Here is a 10,525-nt window from a genome sequence, read left to right as displayed (position 1 = left end):
AAACCACTCCTTATGGCAATTTCCATAAGGAGTGGTTGATTCACTGAGTGTGTCATTTTTATAACAAAATTAGAAAATTATTACTAAATAAATTCAAAGCTCTTGTTAAACTTAAATTAATCAATTTTACTTTACTTACACACAATTTGTGTGACTCAAACTTAGCGATTAAAAAGAGTGGCGGAAAGTTTCTTGTCCGCTCTACGCCCTAGACTTGCGAACTGGTAGTAAACAATTAATATAACTTTTCTTGTACTTCATAAGTATACTTATTTACCTAAATGTTTAAAGTTATTTTGAATTTGATATAATAATCTCTAAGAAAGCCTAAATTGCACTAACTTTTATATTTACTCAAGATACGCGTCTGAAACTATGAACTGTAAAAAATCATATGAATTAATTTCGATTTAAGGGTATAAATTTACTTCTATTATAACTACTACTTCTATACCGTATCCCTATAAGTAAGAGAGGGCTTATAGCTTGCGTGGCGCATCTTGCCTGAATATCTTTAAGGCCGCTAGTTAAATGGCGACGTTAGTTAAACGGCTAGGCTCTTTATTGAACGTCTTATTAAGCTAGTTGGCTTCGACATATATACCAGCACAAATTATAAGAACGAGTTATTTTTTGTCCCTTATTGTAAACCATTGTCAATATTAGTTGATTTGTACTATTTATTTATTGACACGCGGGAAATAAAATAATATAAGTATCAATTTAGTTTAAATATACTACGCGGTTTTATTTGTTATTCCATGAAATCTACTTTTAGATTAGATATTAAAAATGCGAAAGTCTTAAGTTTGTTTTTGGAAATGGTTTTTATGTTCAATGTTTCACTATAATATAATAAATAATTAATTATAATATAATAACGAGCGCTGGCTAAGAGCTAAGTAACGTATTGTACTCGTTTCAATGGAGTGAGGGCGACTGACTAAGTGACTAGTGAAAAAAACGAATGCCAAAATTTCGTGTGAGATGAGACGGACGGTACATTATTTTGCGAACCAAAAATTAAGTTAACGCCAAATGCTTTGTATTTAAATAACATAACATCGCTAGTAAACATCTCTTGGCAAAACTAATGTGTTGTTTTTAAATAAACTCGAAAATACTCGCCATGATTAAATTAAAACGAAATTAGGCACAAGTTGAAGGCGGCTTTGTGATTTCTTTGTATCAAGGAATTTATATTGTATTGTGTTTTTAATTAGCGTCAATAGTTGTAATTATAGTGAAGGATCAACACATATTTATTGTTTTTAAATTAAAACATCACATACTTAGATCATTTAAATTTACGATGATTTTTGATATATTTTGGTCTTAAAAAGTTATTTCATATAAACGCTATTATAGCGTCGAAATCGGATTGCCAAGAAACTCGCCTAAGTTATGTTAAGAGTAAGAATAAGATGTTATGAAGTTAGGAACACCAAGAGGAAAAATAAAGGATCAATGATATTAATTATATAACTTATATTCTACTATACGTAAAATAAAAACAGCCATTAGCAAAAATGCTTTATTTATAGTTTCAAGAATATCTTATAATATATTCTAGCTGGACACAATTCGTTTTACAAACTTTCTTAATTATAAAATTGATTTATTAAGTATCGAAGAAATAGACATATATATTATAAAACTTACAAAATTTAATTATCATAATTCATGAAACGTTATTTTAGAGTACAAATTGATTTAAGCGAATAAGATTTATTTTTGTAACGAAATAAAAAAAAACACGTTACAAATCTAGAATAGAACACATCAAATACCCATAGGAAAATCCTTTTTCTTTCGGGCTTAATGTCTTTGTGATTTTTCATGGACTCACGCCACACTTTTTTTTATTAAATTGTCGTAATCCGCCGTTATACCGTTATTCATAGATGAGTTCAATATAACAGGTTATGGACGGATTATATAAGTTCAGATACACTTTTGACGAAATCTGGCATAACGAATATTCAAAACGACTTACAAAGGAAAATGAAATACATTTGAGACCATAATTATTTGGTGTTATACTCAATGTGTTGAATTATGTTTGAATATATAGATATAAATCTAAACGGTAGTGGTTATCGTGCAATAACAAAAAAATGTGCCTTAACTTGATCGATTTTTATGTAGGTAAGTTGATTTCGGTACGGCTCGCAACACCCTCAAACCGCTAAATCTATAAAGGTAAAGAAAAGGAGTATATATTGGAATTGCATTCCATTTATATTCAATGACCAGACCTTGAGTCTAATGAAGAAGACAATAATAGTATGATAATTCAGAAAATGTATATAGAAATTAATCATAATTTCGTAATACATATGTATCGTTTGTTAGGCCTAGATATTTATGTACATAAGTTTTATCTAATTATGAAAATATAGTTTTTAATTTTTAACAAAAATGGTAGTTAATTGCGATATCAACTTCTCGTTGGCGTTCTCGCGACCAAAAAAAGCTTCATTGAATGCAAAAATAATGGTAAAAGGGCTTAAAAAGTTCCTAAAAACTTTATTATGCACGATAACAGGATATTTACGTAAAATAAAGTGCACTAGAATTCCCTGTGTTGTGGGTAGCCAGTCTCTATCTTTTGACATCTTAACTATACTTGATTGACAAATATTTCTAAACAATTTTATAATTAAACTTTTTTTGCACAGTAAGAATATTTTCTGTATCACCATAGGATAGGTTTACAAGATGTTGTTTAATATTATTAGTGAATGTTTGAGATTTTTTAAAAAGAAATTGGTAAAAAATGAAAGGACCTCGGTAGGAAAAAACGCTTTAAAATATGATTTTTGGGTTACTTATATAAAGGTTTGCGTTGTGTATGATATGGTGTGGTCGGTGTTTCACTCCAAAAAAGTACTTAGTTTACGTTATAATTGTTCTTAAGCTAAGCATAAATTCGTCATTAGAAAAATACTATATACACGTCGTTTAAATTGGCACTGTTAACTTCTATCACAGATCCTTCATTCATTTAAAAATACTCTTTCGTTCATGCAAACTTCTCTAAACATAACAATATTTATATTTCAACTACAGCGTATAATTGTGCTAAATCTTTGTTCCCTCGAAATGATATTAATCATCTAGCTACACGTTAAAATTTCTCTCCATTTTAACACTGTCTTTATCAATATATTGACAAACTATTGTCTCTTTAAATAGCCCCTTTGAGGAGGTGCTGTCATCGCTTGAAACTTTTGAAAGTTCTACAAGATTTTCATTTTTTCTTTTGGTAAATATGAGACGTTCTTTGTCTATTGTTAGAATCGGTGAATGGTCGGAGTCTATCTTCTTACTGCTATCTTCATCGTAAGCGGTGTCTGCTGATCTCTCGCAGTCTGAGATTGTTTTTGTTTCCTGTATTGTTCCAAGTTCACCCATTTTATTCGGGAAACGATTGAACTCATTTGACACATCGGATTCGTCATTGCTTAGTGCTCTGTCTTTGAGTTTTTTGGGAGTGCTGGGTAAATTAGTATCTGAAGTGTTGAATCGAACTGTGATATCATTAAAAGCGGATAATTTATGCGCCGGTGACATACCAGTGTTGTATGCTTTGGTGGCTGGAGATTGACATTTTGAATGAACGCCAAATATTCTCTTGATTGATTGCCGAAACTGAAAATTAAATGACATTAACATTACGTAGTAAACATTGATTTTGTAATAGGAATAAACTTACTTGAGTATTCATGCCGACGTATATGAGGGGGTCGTAACAGATAGAGCTTTTGGCTACTAGTGCTGGTATCACTCCAGCCCCGGGTGAAATCTGAACATTTTAAATGATATTGAAATACCAAGATTTTAATAGTTTCAGATTTCAGACAAGATTAGTATAATACTTACAATGCCTTGAGAGGCGAATTGCTCCATAAGAGCAAATAGTGAATAAGGTGTCCAAGCAACAGTGAATGAGATGATCATTACGAAAACCATTGCCGTTGCTCGTGCTTCGGCGCGACTCACGCGCACTCGACCAAGCCTTTGCGAATTCTGTAGATACAAAAAGTCAATCAATTTTAATTCCTCTAATGAAAATACATAATTGTTAGAAATGATCTTCCTCTAATTCTTACATATAAAACAATAAAAAGTGGCGCGACAACTTTTAGGTCTGGGCCTCAGATTTTTGTATCTGTTTCATGATCGTTTATCAATCTAATAGGCACTTGGTGATCAGCCTCTTATGGCTCTCACACGCCGTCGACGCAAGCCGATGGCTTCACGATTTTTAACCTTCACCGATCGAGCGAATGTTAAACGCGCACATAGAAATAAAGTCCATTAGTTCACCGGTACAAGCTGGGGATCGAACCTACGGCCTTAGGGATGAGAGTCGCTCGCTGAATACACTATGCCAATACTGTTCAACATATAAATATTTATTATTCATAAATTTGAGAGGGACATGAGCACCGATTCGGCTTTTATATTTAAATTGGTAAGTAAATACTGGGAATGTTCTCAAAGATACGTATAAGTTAATATTGCAGATCGTGTCAGACTTAATATTAATAAGTTAATATAAAATAAGCTATAACGTTAATTGTAGATTACATTTAGAATATCACTTTCTATTTAATTTTAACAATAAAATAAATAAATATTATACTTTTAGTATATATAAGTAGGAGGTAAATATAGGTATTATTTATGTGACATTATATGTTTGTACCTGTAGTTGTTAAGAAATATATTTTATTCAGATCGAAGCTGAAATAAAAACACGAGGCTATACACTATATTATCAAAGCATTGAAAATTCATTGAAATGAATAATTCCTTTGAAATACTACAATAAACTGTGATACAGTAGTACTTATTATTTTGTAGGATACTCCAAATATAGAATATTTTTAAAGCCAATGAATTTCTTTTCTTCAACGCCGTTATAATTCGCTTGTTTTTCAAATGAATTCCCCTTATCAGACGATATTAATGTGTTGAAAAAATTTCAGTTATTTTCATAATGGAATAATAAATATCGCTTAAACTGGATTTGTTTCATGAAAATGTACGTATAGTGTTTTTGATTAAGTTTAGGAAATTCGTTTTTAACGTTATTACGTTGTACGTTTGTACCTAGTGGAGTGTGTGTTACTGACGAGGGTGTGCTATTGTCACCAAATAATTTATATAGAAAAGTGTATCACGTTTTATAACGTGTTTTCTTGTTGTGTTGTTGGTTATCTATACTTAATATACAAATACAAATACAAGAGATTTATATATTTGTAAAGGTTAAACTCAAACTATTGGACTGATTCCAAAATCCTTAGACAATTAGTTTATAGGAAGCTAAATACCGTTATCGATATGCACCTCCACAATTCTTACGCACATCACTACACCTCTCCACAAAAGTAAATGAAACTGAGACAGACAGACAAATATCTTTTAAACCCCCCCCCCCTAGTTCATAATGCGTCAACTATAGTGAATATCTAATTCAATTGTTAATCTATTAAACAAAGATGTTCCTTTCGTGTTCATTTAAATACGTTAAACATTAAAATACATGGACTGCCTGAATTTAAATACTAGTGTAAGTTGATGTTAATTACGTATGAGACAGTCAAAGACATAATATATACAGCAATAATGTCAGTATTTATCTGAGAATATTTTAACTAAGGTCACTATCGCCGTGAGTGCTTAGAATGCGAGAGTTGGTAAGTTGATTAATTGCAATTATTTTTCAGTGGTCAAATATTAAGCTTATAAATATAAATATCTCTTATTTAATATAGCAAAGTATCATATTATTCTTCCCATAATAACATCACTAATAATACTTATCTGCTCCTTTGCTGGATACGTTGGAGTCTCGTGGTTACCTTGCTTTGCTTGGTGTTGTACAAAAACCGGTTGGCAAACCAGGTATGGAATGGTCGTGAGCAAGTAGTGCTACAGAAGGAGACAGCAGACCAAGAGAGGGAGCACTTTAGGACGAATCCTAGGGGTAGAAGATGAGAAAGGAGAAGATATGCCCATCTTCTTCCTCCTATGCAGTGTGTACTGCACCGGAGTTGTTTGAGTGAAACCTGCCGTTGGATCCCGGTAGAATGTGATAGCGACCCAGGAGGCTCTATTACGCGGCTTTGTAGGAACTACTCGAGGTGGTTTTAGTGGGTATTGTTCACCCTGAATAACAGAGATTCTGTTGTAGGTCGAGTCTGGTATCAAAAAAAAAAAGTACTTTGGCGTATGAATCCCTTGAACTACGGAAATAATCGGCAATCTACTTTCCATTAAATGTTCTGTTCTCAGACAGGATCATGAAGGCTGCTCTTTTACAAGTATAGATCAATTTAATATTAATAGCCAAGAATCGAGAAATTAAATATTCCGCCAATATTGTGGCTAAGCACTGCTTAACATGCCTCGAAATTCTGGACTTAATTGACGGAATTGACACACGCATGTAATAATTCATTTATTCTTTTCTAAAACCAAATTACCCACTAAAACGTATTTCAGATAGAATTTGACATGTGTTTAAAGGGCTTTAATTAGTGGACAAAACTGTTTTAATTGCTTCGGATCTTGATACCGTATGAACCAATTCTAAATTACGTACATTAGCCCAATTCTCAGTATTCCGGGTGTTTAGTTGTCAAACTTAATCCTAATAATGAAAATTAGGTTGAGTTTCATCTACATTAAGAACTTTATATTAAAATGTTCAGTTGTTGTGGGGCTGTACCAGTAATAGTAATATCCAAGTAATCCAACGATTCCAAAACAAAGTAATCGTAAGTAAGTAAGCTCAGGGGAATAGTCAATGCTCCCTGGTACATTCGAAATTACGACCTCCATCGGGACCTTAATGTAGAGGACGTCACCACATTAATAAAAAAGGCTGCTGGAGCACACGAACATAGGCTCCACCATCACGTGAATGTCGAGGCTATTCAACTCCTTGACACCACTGACCAAGTGAGAAGATTGAAAAGGATAAAACCATTTGAACTAGTGAACTAGTGTTAGTGAACTTTATTATTAAGTGCTAATCAGTGAATGAAAACAAAAATATATTGAACACAAGAACAGAGTGTCTTCCCTTTAATAGAGACTATAAGTAGCGTTATTGGACACTTACTTATGATATCAATCCTTTTTAGTAAATCAGGTTAGACTTAAATTACTTATTAGTCTTAAGTTAGGCTAGATCGTAATGTTCCATGATGTCGTAGTAAAGACACATGTATATAAAAAAAAAAAATTAAAATGTACATATTTCACACAAGATGTAAAACATTGATACATAAGGACACTGTTAGTTAAAAAAAAGAAAGAAAAATATTGACAAAGAAGATATCGAAGTGGTATCCTAGTACTGGAAAATAGAGCCAACTGAGACAATGAGATGACATGAGCAGGAATAGGACATTGTAGTGCGAACAAACGCAACGTACATCAAAGTGAATCATGGTTGAAATTAATAATATGGTACGGACGAGCACCGTAACAGCTCACAAAAGTAGCGTAGTAGGTACCAAAAGCAGTGTTCGCAAGCACAACTTCAGAGTTCAGAAACTAATACTTACGGAATGCAAAACTCGAAATCGTTAATTCGAGATCTCGTAGGAAAAATAATTACAAGAGTAAGCTTTATTTAGCTTATGGAAGCTTCCCCCACACTCATATAGATACTCTTTTTTATGAGTGTCTCTAATCTATCTAATCACGTAGAATTACGTGAAGACACAGCTTTTAGCTACTCTCGGAGTCTCTGCATATTCTTCTCGAAGAGCCATTTAGTGTTTAATAGCAGCAGTACGTAAATAAAAATCTTATGCAATTATAGATATTGATAGATGCAATTCGTGTTAGCTTTTTTTTCTGAAATTAGTGCACATTACTACTAAATCTCGTTAATCCTACGAGATCTCGAATGATCTCGAAATGTGGCACGCGATCTTGAAGGATCGGGATAATACTGCATACTTACAATTAGTAGGTTTAATTTTTGCGCTTGAAAACGGCTGTTTAAAGCCAAAGCAGCATTATTTCGCTGTAAGGATCTATCGAAAAAAACGCTAAATAGTGAGGACTAATTATAGTTGTAGCTAGCAAGGTTCATAAAACATTTTAAATAACAGTTCCTGTTATTTCGCAAAGTTATATTGGAGCTTATATTTGTATGATTGCAAGAATATGAAATAAGACTTTCATTCTGACTAGTAAAGTTAATTAAAGTGTAATTAAACTGACTAATTATTCGTATGCTTTATTGCATAGCTTATTAATTTAAATAAAACTTTAAGCATTAAATGCATAGAGTAAAGAGTCACGAGTTCTACTTAGAGTCCTCTATTAAAATATATCTATACTTCACAACAAAACCAAGCAAGAAAGTTGAAACTAAACTTCTCAAGACCGAGACACTTGATAACCACGATTTCGGTAAAGGTATTGCAATGTCGAGTTATATAATTGCTGGAATAAATTGTTGTTTATAACCGTGAAAATTTTGTATTGTAATTTTAAATTCATTTTACGATTGAATTTTAGCTGTGCTTATTAAAATATTTAGTTATACGTCGTTCCACAACTGACCGTTTTTTAAGGCACCTTTTCCAACACCATTATGTGGATTGTGGAACCAGCTGCTGACTGTATATCCGAACCAATTCGACTTATCCTTCAAGCGTACAAATTCTTAAAAGGCCGGTAACGCACTTGCGGGCCTTCTGGCAATGTGAGTTTCTATGGGCATCACTTATCAGATGGGCTTCTGTTTGCCGTTATTAAAAAAAAGTCTGGTCGTCTGGTACGTGTAAATTGGACTGAGCCCAAAAAAATTGTCGAATAACACATACCCTCTTCATAGTCCTGATGATATTGACGTAGCTAAAGGTGATGACAGACAACGGTACGATCTGGCCCATTGCAAACAGGAACAGTATGTATGTCAGTGTGTTCATTGATTGCTCGTGCCAGTTCACGGAGCAACTGAAACAAAGTAAGTTTTTGTTAAATACAGTTCACAAACATCTCATTGCGTATTTTTAGCCAAAAGCTAGACAGAAATAACAGTAAAAAACTAGAACAACTACAAAGAAAATTTACAACGTGATCCGTAAATTATCTTTGCATTCAACAACATTTAAGTGAAAGTCGTTTATAAACAAGCTTCACTTGATTAAATTCATGTAAGAATAACAAGCGTGAAACTAAACATTAGAGTCCGTTTTGAAAGATACAATGTTGATTAAGATTGGGAGCAATTTCTTCTTTCGTCTTATTGAGTTTTACTTGATAAAGTAAATGACGCCAGTATACAATAAGATACCTATACCATACGTATATGTAAGGCTAAATAAGAGAATGTACTGTATTGCTGCACGCATTGTGCTATTTGTGACATCATTTATATAATATGAAAATATTTTCTAAACAAAAAACATTTTTGATTTCCAAAATTTACTTTACGGACAATTTTACGAGTGTGCAAAAGTCATACACGAATATCATATAATTCCAACAATATTACACATACATATTGATATTCATGATATCAGTATGATAGCCTTTTGAAGTCATGATGAGAAGTGGAATTCAAAGTGCTGATGGGTCGTTCAATGGCAGTGTCGAATGCCACCTAAACTTATTCAACGTTTTACTTTAAAGAAGCGAAATAAAGTCAATGTAAATTATGTTTTAATTGTTGAAGTATACTATTAAATTATATATACTCGATGAAAAAAACGATAATATGATGAAAAGCTAAAATCACTGTGTAATAAAATAGTAGTCGAGTAGTTGTAAAAGACTCTCTCGTGGCTATGACAAACATGAAACCCAGAAGAAGGAATGACCAGCGCCTCTACTCTGTAATTTCCAATATCGATACCGATCCCAACGGATATGCAAAGTTAATGTAGTTCCCTCACTATCCATAGCGTTGATGTAATAACGTAGCAGAAAAAACACATTATTAAAATCGGCATTGCTACGTTATTTTGGTCCGACAAAACAAGATTTCGTAGTGTTGGAACTTGCCCAAAAAAAAAACATTTTTTGTGATTTTTTTTTATTTACTTGAAGGAGTGAATTACTTTAATTCTAATTCTCTTATTCTCTCTTCTTTTTCTCTGGTGATTTATCTCCACTTCGTGCGGTCTATAGCTTGCCTTAGCGCAGCTGTTATGAGGAAACCCGTGAGAATGACTTGGTCACGCCAGCCGGTTGACGATTTTCCCCACGGCCTTGTGCTGTCCATCTTGCCGGCAACCTGCTAGTCCAGGTTATGTCGCGAAGAGCGATAGTTAAAACAAAGTTAAAACAGCATTGAAATGTAATTCCCTATTCACTTGACTTTTCATTAGTGAAGAAAATTGAAAAGCTTTTGTATCCCGAGGCTAATGTTAGACTAGAGCTAATGTGAAACAAATCCTTTATGTAAAATACAATGTCACATTTGTACTGCGATGTTTGTCAACGGTGCATAATATGTTCGGTACATTAAAATAAAATTAAG

General features: G+C 32.9%; 1 protein-coding gene across 1 annotated transcript in view; it reads right to left on the bottom strand.

The window, feature by feature from the left end:
* Positions 1-3,123: 3,123 nt before the first annotated feature.
* The window catches only part of LOC123706759 (parapinopsin-like), a 34,166-nt gene continuing 26,764 nt past the window's right edge, over positions 3,124-10,525 (bottom strand). The window contains exons 4-7 of the mRNA XM_045656164.1: positions 8,865-8,997; positions 3,886-4,032; positions 3,719-3,808; positions 3,124-3,654 (exon numbers count right to left, since the gene is read on the bottom strand). Coding sequence (XP_045512120.1) covers positions 3,124-3,654; positions 3,719-3,808; positions 3,886-4,032; positions 8,865-8,997 — 901 coding nt within the window. The remainder of the gene's footprint in view (positions 3,655-3,718; positions 3,809-3,885; positions 4,033-8,864; positions 8,998-10,525) is intronic.

The sequence above is a fragment of the Pieris brassicae genome, chromosome 1 (assembly GCF_905147105.1).
Source record: "Pieris brassicae chromosome 1, ilPieBrab1.1, whole genome shotgun sequence".
Taxonomy (NCBI): Eukaryota; Metazoa; Arthropoda; class Insecta; order Lepidoptera; family Pieridae; genus Pieris; species Pieris brassicae.
Note: the sequence above shows the minus strand (reverse complement) of the source record. Positions and strands in the feature narration are given on the sequence as shown.